The following is a 14275-nucleotide window of genomic DNA, read 5'->3' as shown; positions in this document are numbered from 1 at the left end:
GCATTAACAAGGAGAAAGCACACAGTAATCTAACTTCTCAACCTCAGCATTGTGGACTTTGGGACTGGATAGTTCTTTACTAAAGGCAGAGTTGTGTGGTCATGTGCACCTCTGGCCTCCAACCATTAGGTAGCAGCAATATCCACTATCTGAAGTGAGTACAACCAACAATGTCTCCATGTGAAAATGTCTAGGGCGAGGCACGGGTGGTGCAAATTAGCTGTAGTTGAGACCTAATAATCTAGCTTTGAATTTCAAGATAGAGTACAGGCTGGGGATGTAGCTCAGTAGAGCAATACTCGGCTTGTGTGGGGCTGGTTATGGCTTCTATCTCCTCTGTTCCCCAAAGCCTCATGCATTCATAGGTGGGCCTTTTGGAAGGTGATTGGTATGTTAGGTGCTGTTAGATGGGCTCTGGTTGGAAGAGGTGGCTCATCGGGTGCATTACTTGCATCTGTCTTTCCTCTACCTCCCTCGATCTCTCTGCTTTCCACCGTGACTCTTTAGAGTTGTTTCTCCTCCATTGTGCTGGCTTGCCTCAGAACCAGTCAAATATGGATAAAACCTCTACAAACTGTGAGCTGAAAATAAACCTTTCTTCCTTTAAATTGTGGGTGTTGGGTATTATGTCTCAGTGATGAGAAAGTAAGACAAGGCCCTCTCAATTCCCAGCACAAGTGAATGGCATTTCATAAAGTATTTGTTTAGCAGGGCTAAAAACTAAATCCAGTGCTCTGCTTATGCATGGCTGGCCAAGAGTTACACCACTGAACCATATTGCCCTCGTAAACTACTTGTTGAAGTAAAAGTCAATGGGCTGAAAGTAGCAAAGAAAAGCATCAAAAGAAAGAAATGTAACTGGAATATCATTATAAGGGTATTTTTATTGGATACATATTAGGTAGCATATTAAGACCAAAAGTCCCACTCTTAGAACATAAGACAATAAATAAAAATACAAATGGAATGAACATAAAACTAAGTATTTACATGCATATTTCACATATAATTAAACTAATCTTTTAGTCTTTACTTCTTTGAAACTGTAGTTGATATACCATGTAAGTATTAGTTCAAACCTTATAAAATAATTTTCCTGGTGGTATTTATTTGTGGGAAGAAGAAAACTTCAATATATGTCTAGGTGGACATGATTTAACAGTGACATTTTTATATTATAAAGACTATTGCTTACAGTGCTAAACTACAGTGACATTAAATATATAGATCCTACCCAAACTCTTATTAGTTTATAAACTATCAAATGAAGATACAAAATTCAAGTTTAACACTGTCAATCAAGCTGCAAAAAAACAAAAGGAAAAAACTCAGATTAAAGTTTTGAGTATCCACTAACTTTGGCATCATCTTTTTCTTACACTTCAAGAAATATCTCAGAGCCCAACAGTCTGACTAACATGAGTATGGGGAAAAGCAAGCTAAACACAGTAAAATACTTAAGGGAGGTGCTCTACACAGCACAATTTTTTACTTTCTTTTGTTTGATGCTGCTAGGCATTGAATGCAGGATTTCAGGTTTACTAAGCATGCACTCTTTTTGAGCTTTATTCCCTGTCCCAAGTTCTAGTTTTTTTGTTTTGTTTTGTTCTGTTTTTGATACAGGGTCTCACTAAGTAGTTTTGGTTAGCCTTGAACTCTTGATCTTCCTGCCTCACCTGTGAGTGTTAGGATTACAGGCATGCTCCATCATGCCTAGCTCTCAGTCCTCTATTTTGACTTTCACATTAATCAAGGCAAAAAAAGAATTGTTGGAATTCTGTTTAAAAGCAGGGAAGTATACCAAAATTTTTTGAAACATGTCCATGTAATATAAGTTTTACCTAAGTTCAAGGGAACTGTGAACCTCACAAACACCCCAGGAATACTAAGAACCTTCCTCTCTCTGGAACTTCATTTCTCCTCTGAAGTATCAGTCTCAGAATACATAGGGCACAGAGCTACATTCGGGCGACATACAAAAGCATCAGTTTCACCTCCTAACTCTGACAACTGTTCCAGTGAAGACACACAAGGGTAATGGTCTTTTAACATGTCTGGCAATTTAGAAGTCTTCTCTTGAAGGCGTCGAGAACGTCTCACTGGTGTTAGAAACTTTAGCTCTTTAAGTGCAGGATTTGTTTCATCAAATTGCATCTTCTTTTTTATGCTGAAAAGAAAAACTCCAAAATTATTCCAGGAACTTAAAAAGTCACTATTTTTACTTTGTACTTTTAAGCTAGTCATGTAATTGTCTTACAGAAACTAAAAAATACTGTAAGCTCTTCAACATGAGAAATTTAGTCTGTTGTTATGACTTGCACACAGCAGATACTTGATTATCTATATAATCAGGTCAATTCCTTAGTTCTAAAACCTACTTGTACTAATACACAAGAGATTCTACTAATACACAGAGATTAAAGTGATACAAGCTTTTCCTGTTAAAATGTCAATATTTAAGGAAAAGCAAAGCCCATACAATATTTAAAAGGTTAAAATGCCCTTGTGACATTTCATTTTTTGAGAACTTCCATATTAATAAATAATAGTTCTAATCTGAAGTTATTATAAAAGTTTAAAAATATCATTTAGACTTAGGCGTGTAGCTCAATGTTAAATCACTTGCTCAGATGGCATGAAGCCCTGCATTTGATCTCTAACATCAATAAATAACATCACTAAGAATGAGAACAAATCAGTACTTTTACACTGTAAAAGTTTACCTCTGCAAGTATGGTGTAGTAGATATGTTATATTTAATTAAGCAACCTGATCTATTTTCTGCATCAGGGGTTTTAAAATTGTCACTTGGATTTTTTGTGTCATCTTGCTGTTGTTCACAACCTTCAAACACCACATTTCTACTATGTTTATTCTCCATTTCTTGTTTTCCTGGCTCTAGATTAACACCTGTATCCTCAGTGTTGACTTCCTGGATTTGTTCCTTGGTTTTACAAGCATCTTCAATGTTTTTTCCTATGGGAAATAAATTTATACATTTAAACTTTTGGTCAATTTAAGAACAAAATCAAAAGATTTTAAAGTCATTCATATATGGTTGTTTTCAAAATAAAAGAACCAAACTGCAAAATGCTGCTGCCAACTATTTTATAGGAGTTTTTTATTCTTTTCTGAGAAAGGGATGACAAGTATTGGAAAGGAGAAAACAGCATTGAAAGGGTTACATCTGATCCTACCCCCACTACTGGGCATGAACTCAAAGACACTGACCCCTGAACCACACATTCCAAACCTCTCTTTTAAAAATTTTGAAAACAGGGCCTCACTAAATGGCTCAGGCTGGATTGAACTTCCCAATCCTCTTATCTTAGTCTCTTGAATAGATAGAACTGCAGGAATGTGTCACTGCACATGGCTAGATTTTAAAGTCTTAAAGAGACACCCTGGTAAATCCATTGAGGTGAAAAGATCTCTTGATTTAATTATTATAACAATCATTAAAAGTATTTACTGAGAGATATTTTTGCAGCTAAGTGTCTGTGGTTCTTTAGTGAGTGGCAGTTGAAGCAGGGATAGAAGGAATATAGAACCATTAATTCAATAAATATTTAGGTGGCGATTAATGCCAAGCACTATATCAGCACTGATGACACAGTGGTGAGGAAGAGCAGACACTGTCCTTACGCACTGAGTATATAGTTCAAAAAACAAAACAAACAAGTAAACAGCTACATCAAATATTGTATGGGGAAAATATAAGGAGAATAAACAAATGCATTTAACCCAGGTTGGATGGGGTGAGGGAAAGGAATATCAAGATTAAGTATTTGAGGAGGTGGCTTTGAGAACGTGAAGTATAAAGGTTAAGTATGAAGACAGGAAAATGCAGAAGACTGGCCTGCAGAGTCCCGGGGGCAACAGACACTATACCCAGTTCCCGAAAACAAAGAAATTCATGAATGTGGAGAGGATGGAAGAGACAAGAAAGAATCTGGAGTCAAGAATTCAAGCCATGAATAATTTGGCTGCACTGCTGAGAATGGGTTGGAATGGAGCAAGAAGAAAGGGAGAAAACTAAGTTAGGACACCGCTTGGTAGTTCAGTAGCTAGAGACGATCCTGGCCACAGTAGCGAGTAAGGATGGCAAGATGAATTTTCAGACTGTTATGAACTTATGCTGAATGTGGTTGGCTGCTAACAGATGTTGGAAGGCAAGAAACAGTGAGGCAGTAAAAAGTCACCCACGTTTCCACCTTGGTCAACCAGGTAACACCACTCAATAAAATAGGAAATCAAAAGAAGGATCAAGTTTAGGAAAAAATCATGTGCTCAATTTGGATATGTGGGCTTCAAATATCTGGGAGACACCTAAGTGGTGTGTCTCCATTATCTGTCTCATATTTCCAACCTAACATTTTCCTGCTGCTTACAATAACTCTGATTTTTAAGACTGGTTTTCTGTTTGGACCTTATACTTCAGCAAGACAAGAGTTTATGCAGTTTTTCTCGTGTAAAGGCTAATATTTCATCTGCTAGAAAACAACTTCTATTTAGAAAAAAATGAGAGGAAAACTGAATTAGACTGATTCATGTATGTGTGTGTGTGTGTGTATATATATATATATATACACACACATACATACATACATATATATGTATTTGGTACCAGGGATTGAATTCATGGCTTTGCGCTTGCCAGACAGGTACCAGCTGACTTATATCCCTGATCCCAAATTAATTTAAATACCAGCTTTAAGCTTGTACATGTCTCTAGAGGCAGTGAGAATTACAAGGAGTCAAGACTCTTTTTCATGCCATTTTTATTTCTACTTTTCATAACATTAGACCACATAAATCCTCATGTTCCCCTGGATCATATTCCCTTCATTTTAAGAGGTAATTAATTTTTGTAGATACTCAATAACAAATTTGTATTTTGAACTAGATCTCCTAATTAAAAATCCTTTATAATACAGAAAGCCACTTTATCCAGAAGTAGATCAACAGAAGTATAAAAAAAGAATCTATGTGTTTTACATTTTAAAAATTTTAATAAACTAATATGGCAAAGAAATTTAATAAAATCACAATTCACATAAAGGAAATGAAAGAAGCTAAGACTTACCACAGTTACTTTTTTCTTGGTTCTTCATTGTTATAATATCCACAACTGTCTGTCGCATCTCTTCAATTGGCTTAATTTATTATAATCAAGAAAGCAAATCCATATAAATTTAATATTCTCAAAAATTAGGTTACACAAGTTGAAAATATTAAAATCAGTGATTAAACTTTCATATTGTAAAACAAAACAATGCTTATGCTATGTTTCTCATGTTTTTCAATCTTATTTCCAACTTATGGACTAAAACAATAAAGTTAAAGATAGTTTAAAATTTTCTCCAGTTGTTTTCTTAAGCCTTTGGTAACTATTACTGCTTGGTTGATATGAACAAAATTAACAAATAGATGGCAACTTCAAATTAATATTTACTCAACAACTGATTATATTGAGTTCAACAGCTCTTTTTCTCTTAAATGAAATCATGGTTATATTTTATTTGATACACTATTGCATACATCTCTAATCAGCCCAAATAAGTTCCTTATTCTGTACCTCTGAGCTGCCATGCTTACTACAATATATTCAGTATGTTATACAAACCAGGAGCTTTTAGTGATCGTCTCAGTTCCAGATGTTACTGCTAGAATTACCCATTTTACTCTCAACTTTCTTGGCTAATTCTTGTTTCTCAATTTCTGCTCTGGTGTCACATCTTCATCTTTACATCACTACTCTCCATCAGCAGCCTTCAATTTTCTACCCTTGCTACACTGCCACAGCGGCTTTCAGCAATGATCCTTCTGGATCAGTGTACTGGGGACCTAACACTTGCCTTCAAGTATGACTGTCAAATACAATTACCCTTCAGGACAATGTGTTATACACAAGGGCCACTGACAGTACCTGCTCTGCTTTTTGTTTTGCTTTGTTTTTGGTGGTGCTGAGGATCAACCACGACCTCAAATACTAATACTTTTCAGTTCAGGTACAAGGTTTAATTTGTTGGCTTTTCTAAGACTAAAGTTAACAGACTTTCTTAAGAAAGACCAAAAAGTAATTCAAAAAATTGCTGATATAAACAATGTCTTTAAAAATGTGTTTCTGAGAAACCTGATTAAAAGGAAATGCTTTAAGAACATTTATCTATAAAAATAAGGGAATCTCAACTAACCAACCAACCAATGAAACAAAAAACCTCTGAAGAAACGATTTGTTCTATATACAGAGATTTATCTTTTTTAACCAAGTAGAAGAGGTGACAGGTTTGGTATTAAATCAGTATAGTGGTAATACAGTAAGTTAAAGAAATTAGTTTTCTGTTATTTTATGTGGGAAGACTATTTTAGGGTACTCCTAAAGTGAGAGTTCTCTCACAAAGCTATCTGGGCACCAGTTTTAGTAACCAACTGTGTAACTTAGGGCAAATTAATTTTCAAGGATTTTTTTTTTTTTGTATTGGGAATCAAACTCACGACCTCATGCTTGCCAGGCAGACGCTTATGCCACTGAGCTAAATCCCCAGCCTTCACAAAGCTATCTGAGTTGATAACATTTTTAAAAAGTTAATTTAATTCTATTTGCTTTAAGTTCAATAAGCAAGATATTAAAATTAGTCTCAATAAACTTCTCAAGTAGGATATGCACAAAATGATGTGCCCTGAAGTAATTCTTAAAGAAATTTTCATTAAAAGTTATAGCAACTTATACCCATTTTCTAAGAGCTAATCATTGGTAGTACCTATGTAAGTTTTAAAAGTTTGAGAAACAACAGGTATGAATCTTTTATTTATATTTGGTGCTGGAGACTGAACCCAGGCAGTTTTCTATGCTTCACTATTAAGCGACACCCCCGGATCCACTGTGGTCTTTAAACACTTATTATTCCTGTAATGTATGAGGGCAATATTATCAAGTTACATTGTGATGTTTCAAAATAATCCTACGTCATTTACATTGTAATAACAGAGATCAGTAAATTTTAGCCTCACCTGAGCTCCTGCAAGAATGGCCTTCTCATAGATTGAGATAATATTTTCAACAGGACTTGTGATTGATTCAATACGTATAAGACATATCCAATACTTAACAAGTTTTTTAGCATCTGGAATATTTTTAATCACGTCATTCAGTGTGGTCATTATTTCTTCTTTTGGGTATCCCTAAAATAACAAGAAATAAAATGTGATTTTTAAAAATTTACAATATGTAAACAATTTTTGTTGTTTTGTTTCTTTGAAATATAGCCTCCCTATGGAGATTCAGGCTGACCTTGAAGTTACCAAGTAACCCAGGCTGGCTTCGCAATCACAGCACTTTTGTTTCAGCCTCTCACGAGTGCTGGTATTACAGGTGTGCAACACACAGCCAGCACTATACACAATTAATATCCTTTCCATAATCCAGATCAGTAAGCTAGGTGTGGTACATACCTGTAGCCCCAGCACTCTGGGGGGCTGAGGCAGTAAGATCTTGTTCAAGCTCAGCCTGGGCAACTCAGTGACCTACAAAGCCCCATCAAAGTAACAAACAAAAGAGCTAAAGACGCAGCTCAGTACAAAGGTTGGCTTCAATCCCCAGGACAGGAAAAAAAGAATCGATAATAATGATAGAAAATTATTCATAAAAATGATTACTATCATCCTAACTTCAACTTATTTTGCATGGCTAATAAGCTAAAAAGAAGCAGGAGGAGAAGCAACAGCAACATATGAAATGTGAGTAGGAGGCAGCAAAAAAATTAAATATTAGTTCAGATACATATTAATAAAAATTACCTAACAAAAAACTCCTAACATCGCGCTTGATTTTGATATTTATCCTTCTTTAGGCACATAGTGGGCTTCTATTTTTTTTTTTTTTTTTTTTTTTGTCTTTTTTGAGACAGGGTCTCGCTATGCAGTTCAGGCTGGCCTTGAGCTCACTCTGCAGCCCACGCTGGTCTCGAACTCGCAACAATCCTCCCACCTCAGCCTCATGAGTGCTGGGATTACAGGCGTGAGCCACCACGCCCGGTGTGGGCTTCTATTTTTATAATTCAAAATTTCTGTTCCTACCAAATGTTTATGAGAATACTCTTTCTTCCCCCTTTACAGTCTTTGTCAAATTTTGGTATTAAGGTTAAAGTGAATCTACAATGGTGTACATAAAGGTTATACAGTCAACTGATAGGGCAAAAAAAAAAAAAAAAAAAAAAAAATTCATGAATCAAAAAACCTCAGCTAGCAGAAATAAGAATAGAACTAGAATTTTCTTGATTGTAATTTCTTTCTTTCTTTCTTTTTTGAGATAGGGTCTCGTTATACAGTTTGAGCTGGCCTTGTACTTGTAGCCCAAGCTGGCCTCAAATCTTGTCTTAGCCTCCCAAGTGCTGAAATTACAGGCTTGTGTTATTGTACCCAGCTTTGATTATAATTTTTCCTGATCCTCAGAATCACAAATTTTAAAGATGCTCATGAAAAGGTAAGGTTGAAATCACATCCTGAATTCAGTCTTGCTATGGGTCCTAGTAGTGAGTGTCCACAGGAAGAACAAAGAGTTAGCAAGAAATAAAGCATTTTAGAATTGGTTATTATACACCAGAGAATTTTTGTCTAATAAAAACTTGTATAATAAATTCTACACCAGCATAACACTGGTTTAGATTAATGCAATTTAGGGTGCTCCAGTGGTACAATCGGTTAACGTGTGGTACTTACAGAGTAATGGGATTCTGTTTAAAAATATTTTAGTTAACTTGAATCTCTGATTGCTCTGTGATAATTACTCTTAATAGTAGTTTTTTTTTGTGCTAGTCTTTAATAATTAGTAAAAATGCTGAACAAATCCAAGAAATAGAAATCTCAGGAAAAGTAAACATCCACCCCAGTTCACTGGATGTTAAATGTCTAAGAGCAATATAACATTTATAACTTGAGAAAAAACCTATTAACTCTGATATATCTTTGTGAACTCAATGCAAAATGAAGCTGATTAAAGGCTAAAGACCTCATAGAACTAAGTCAACATAATGTCACTGGCATTATTTAGTCAAAGAAAAAATAATGTAATTTAATGAGATAAATGTTTATGAAAATAATTTGGACACTATAAAATCTTGCACAAATACACAGGAAAGACTCTACCTCATGAATGAGTTTCAGGCATTCAGAAAATATCTTGTTCACTTTGTCAGTAAATAGTCTTTGCTCATCCTCTTCTGCCATCGTAGTCCAGAACGATCCAACAGGGTTTGCATTTGGTCCCTCAGGCTCGGGCTGGGCAGAGACTGGGTTCGGAGGCCTCTTCAGCACTCTTCCCTTGCCAGCTCTGCTCTCATTCAGATGAGCTCTACAGTCAGAAGAAGGATTTAACAATACGTGGGTACTCACAGTAGAATCCTGCCAAAGGGACAAGTACTTCAAATGGTGCAGTTATAAAACATTTCCCAATTATTATTAAGTATCCAACTTATATTACCAAGAGCAACTGAGAAGACACACCCTGACACAATTACTTTTGGTCAGTGACGACATAAAGCTACTTGCATATAACAGAAAAAAATTCATCAAAGTAACACATTTGAGAAAATTACAAGCCCAAACCACAAATGGCACTCTAAGTAGGAAAAAACGTATCTACTCACTTTCTTTCTTTTGCAGTTTCTTTGAGCTGAGCTGATCCATCCACAGTGGCTTTTGCTAATGTATGTCTTCGGTGGTCAACAGTTTTTGACTTTTCTGTCAGTTTGATATTAGGAAATGAAATAGGCCTGGCTATATTTTCAGATGTGTTTTGGGATAATGTCTTACTTCTTTTTACATCCTGAGAAGAGGTTTTGACCACGGGTAGAACTGTTTTTGATTGTAAGGCCTTATTTTTTGTGCCCTGAGAACTGGATTTGACACTTCCTAGAACTGTTTCTGACTGTAATTGTTCTTTTTCAGTGGGATTCTTTGGGACTGTAACATTGGCAGAGGTTCTGCTAATGTCTTGTTTGGCCTTGTGCTGGGTGTTACTGTGATTTCTATTGGGAGGCCGTACAAGCTGTGTGTTCTGAGATGTAAGGTTCTCAAGTGTAGTGGTGGCAGTCATATTTGAGGCTTTATAACTTTTTGTTGCATTGCTTGTCTTTACAGAGTTAGGCTTTGTGCCTTTAGAAACAGAAGCACAAAGTTTCTTTGTTGCAGAACTCTCATCTTTGACTTGTAGAGGTTTTCTGAATGAATTAACCTTAGACTGAACGATTTGGCCATGATAATATCCTAGCACAGGTTTCTTGAGCACGCTAGCATCTTGCTTTGGTTTTTCTGCAATCACCTGCTTTTTTTTATGATTTTTTTTAAGATGAAATGCCTGGCTTAGCGTCATAGTTTGATTTTGAGAATCATTGTTAACTGGTAACAACTGTAAAGTTTGATCATCAGCCTCAAGATTATGTGTTTCAATTGCTGGAGAATTGGTTAATTCATTAGAAGCTTTTAAGGGAATATAATTCTTTTCCATTGTTGTATTAATGTTTTCTGTATGTCTTCTGATATTTTCTTTATCAGCCTAAAATGCAAATCAGTATTTTAGAACTCATTTGTTTCAGAAAGAGCTTAGGAAAGGGAAAGGGAAAAGGGGGCAGTTTAGGCATGCTACGTCTGTATCTCACCATGTTTGTTTTAAGTTTCAGAGGTTCTGTCCTTTCTTGGACCTGGTCCTCAGATGTCATCATTCTATTACTTAGAAAAAGAAATAAATAAGATAAAATAAATTAATCTCCTATCAGGGAGATTTCCTTTGGGGGGAGAATGAGGGAATAGTGACAATTAACTCGTGTTGTGATTTTGTTTGTGGTTCTGGGATCAAACCTAACGTCTATGGTAAGTACCTGTTCTACTGAAATACATCCCTAGCCCCATAGCTCTAGATTTTAACAGAAATGAGTTGAGACTTATGTGTCCTAAGCAAAACTTTATTATAGTGTGTTTTAACAGTATAAACAGTATGGCAGAGGCATTTAAAAGATCTTTTCTTAAAATCTGTACTTTCTCCCTACAGAATAGAAATCCTTTTCTACAGCTATAGATTAACTAGTACAGGTTATAAAACTATCTTAGTAGGTGACTGTAATGATTTTACATAAAATTAAGAAAAAAAATACCATCAATTTTACACACCATTTAAGAACATAATCCCAAATTCACATATGTTAACATGTGAAAAGTTATTCATGATAGAATTGTAAAACTTCTGTATTTTTATGATTAGTCATGTTTATTATGCTGCCTTACATATGCATTTGCTCGGTCAGCTTTGAGATGGAATTTTGACATAGCTTGTACACGCTTTTTTTTGAGACAGGTCTCACTATGTAGTTTAGGGTGGTCTTGAACTCATTACAGAGCCAAGCTGCCCTTAAACTTCGATCCTGTGCTATATGCTTTGAATGATGCTTGTTTGAACACTTAGATGCAAGAGAGACTTACAAAGACAGTGTAGTTAACTCCAGAGTAATGGAACCTTTTTCCTGTTTCATATACTTCCATAGGTTTTTATTTTTTCCACAACCAGGTACTACTTAAACAAAATAATTAACAAAATAATACAAAACTCTTTCTATGGAAAGTTGAATCTAAAATAAATCCTTTTCAAAGTGCCAAACATCTAGGAGGGCTAGCTACTTTTCTGAAGAACAGCTCCTCCCATACACTGAGCAAAAACCTTGCTAGAGGGCTGTGGATGTAGTCAGTAGTAGAACCTTCAGTTAAATTAGCATTTGGGAGGCCATAAATTCAATTCCCAGCATCAAACAAACAAACAAACAAACAAAAATAAACAAAAGCTTTACTAAATTATAAAAAGCCTAACTTGTAGCACAGTATAGATCAAAAGTCAGTATTTTGATACACACACAGTTGCTTTAAAACTAGCTCCCTTTAGATAGCGTAACGTTATATAGAAAACAATGATTAAGTGCTGCACCAAAATAAGAATGCAAAATACACACCAGGTTTGAAAGAGTTTGTATTAGAAATAAATATAAACTATTATAATAGTTCTTTTTTCTTTTTGTGATGTTGGGGACTCAACCTAGGGCCTAGAGCATGCTCAGCAAGTGTTCAACCACTGAGCTACACCTCCAGCCCTCCCATACTGAAACAGTATCAGGAATATAATTTTATTAAAATTCATTTCATATTTTTAGTATGTCTTAAGTGTCACTGATAGAAAATTTTAAATTACAGATGTGGTACAATTAAGTTTTTATTGAACAGCTCCAAAATAATTTTCTAGAGTGTAACGCAGTAAATTCGACCTCACCTGGAAATCTGAATTTCTCCTTCTATGTCAAAAGTGAGTTTTCGTTCCAAAAGATATTCCTTGAATATTTGTCTTCTTTGATCTAACAAGGAAAGAGCAACAAGTCAACCTTAGTTCAGACGTTAAATAACAGAAAATAAATATGTTGACTAAATGCGAGTTTTACGTTGAAAACTCTTCTGAAAGCCAAGCACGGTTCACACATTATTAAGAGTAATCCCAGCAGCACTCTAATAAGAGACCGAGGCAGGAGGATCACAACTTCGAGCCCAGCCTGGGCAACTCAGGGACTTAGTGAGATCGTCTCAAAAAAAAAAAAAATAATTAAAAAAGCACTTCCACTTGAAACGGTATCTTCTATTTAACAAAATTTCTAATTAAGAAGTAATCCAATTAATAAGTCGTTGCCATAAATGGCATCCACAATCACTCTGCATTAAAAAGTCTCAATAACAAAAAAAGAAAAATATCACACTGACTTCTGTGTGTGAAAAATCTAGAGAACCTTATTTTCAATATATTGTTACAAAAAGGCAAACTTTTAGGAAACTAAATGGTAGGGATGATACTAGTCTCCAAGATCAATTTACTCGAAACATGTACGGTGAGGATTTTCTTCTGTTTTCTCATGTGTGGAACAAAAAACAAGTTTAAAAAAAAAAACCCACTATTATTCCTGTAAAACATCGCAGTCTATTTAGATGGCCAAAAGCCGAGGACCAAATCGCGAAACCCAGGCAGTGAGCGCCGAGGAAGGGCCCCGCGCAGGCGCAGTCGGTCCGGGCGCCCCGCCCCCAGCCCCCGCAAGCCCCGGGGTAAACCGATTTCACGCGGGAGTCCCGCTGCGCCGCTCGTGCCCTTTTCGGTCTGCGGCGACCGCAAGGCAAGGGCTCAGCCCCACACTATCACCCTCGCGCGGACGACGACCTTCGGAGGTGGCTGGACGTAAAACTGGTCCTCGGGTCGAGGGTCCCGAGCCCTGGACCCGCTCCCAGCGGCTTTACTTCAGCAGATCAGCCGCTTACCAGCTCGCGCCGCTTCTTCCACTACTTTCACCTTTGAACGAAGAGTGGGCTCCCTGAATCAGGGGCAACCGCAGACCCCAGGGCACGGCCGGGGATACTGGAGAGGTTGGGAGTGCCTCAGACCGTCACTACAACTCTCCCGGAGCGCGGCCGCGGGCTCCGACTTTAAGATCGCCGCCACCCATTGGTGCGGGCGAGAATTGAATGGGCCAATGGGTGCCGGGGGCGGAGCCTGCGCTGCGGTTACAGGGGGCGGGCCCAGCGGCTGTAGAGCGCTAGTGGTGCTCAGGTCTTCGATTTCAAACTCGGTCCTGGACTTGCGACGTGGGTGGAGTCAGCCTACCCGCTTGTAGCAGGACTGGGGTTGACAAAGATTCAGGACCAGAGAAGACTTTAGGTACTCACAGCTCACGGAGGGAGGCAGAGAAGAAAGTGTGTGGCTGCGCTTCTTATTCCACATTGGCTGCTCACTGGGGAGGGAATGGCGGCTAAATACCGTCCTCACAGCACAGATTCACAGAGCTCCCTCCACCCTTAACGTCATAAATCTGAAGTGGGCCGTGACCTTCTGTTTCACAGAAGAGGTGATGGGCTCGGGAGTTAGGTGTCCGCGTTTGCACGGCTTGTAAAAGCGACCTGAAACTGGGCTTTACCTTCCATCCCTTTCTAACTGCACAGTTAGGGGATCCACACGAAGGGAAGAGAGAGGGAGAAAGGGATACAGTGAGGATATCGCCCCCTAGGGTTGTGTAGACGCCTCCCGTGAAGGTAAACGAACATTCGTGAAGCATATTTTGTGTTTGTGCAGTTAAATGTTGCTGATAATACCTTTTTAGTCCTCATCTAACAATATTACCTCTGTAAGATCCTCTACAGTTAGCCCTTTAGAGGGGACTGAATTAGAGACAGGAGGTTTTAGGGCAGGAGTGGGAGAGTTAGG

General features: G+C 37.3%; 1 protein-coding gene across 7 annotated transcripts; it reads right to left on the bottom strand.

Annotated features, from left to right (window-relative positions):
• Positions 1-864: 864 nt before the first annotated feature.
• Positions 865-13810, bottom strand: Ckap2 (cytoskeleton associated protein 2). 7 transcript variants are annotated; one of them, XM_063232674.1, is made up of 9 exons: positions 13741-13810; positions 12311-12392; positions 10659-10728; positions 9648-10555; positions 9148-9352; positions 7015-7185; positions 5087-5156; positions 2724-2976; positions 865-2167 (listed from the first exon to the last, which is right to left on the bottom strand). In XM_063232674.1, the coding sequence occupies exons 1-9, from the start codon at positions 13793-13795 to the stop codon at positions 1912-1914; spliced, it is 2070 nt and encodes a 689-aa protein (XP_063088744.1). In that variant the 5' UTR covers positions 13796-13810; the 3' UTR covers positions 865-1911. The 7 variants fall into 7 exon arrangements, with proteins under 7 accessions (XP_063088744.1, XP_063088745.1, XP_063088748.1 ...); XM_063232675.1 differs by having other exon boundaries at positions 10659-10722; XM_063232678.1 differs by lacking the exon at positions 13741-13810 and adding an exon at positions 13336-13505.
• Between the last annotated feature and the right edge of the window lie 465 nt (positions 13811-14275).

This window comes from Cavia porcellus, unplaced genomic scaffold (genome assembly GCF_034190915.1).
Source record: "Cavia porcellus strain 051 isolate PalLab524CR breed Dunkin Hartley unplaced genomic scaffold, mCavPor4.1 scaffold_21, whole genome shotgun sequence".
Lineage (NCBI taxonomy): Eukaryota > Metazoa > Chordata > Mammalia > Rodentia > Caviidae > Cavia > Cavia porcellus.
This window is presented reverse-complemented; position numbering and strand designations above follow the sequence as displayed.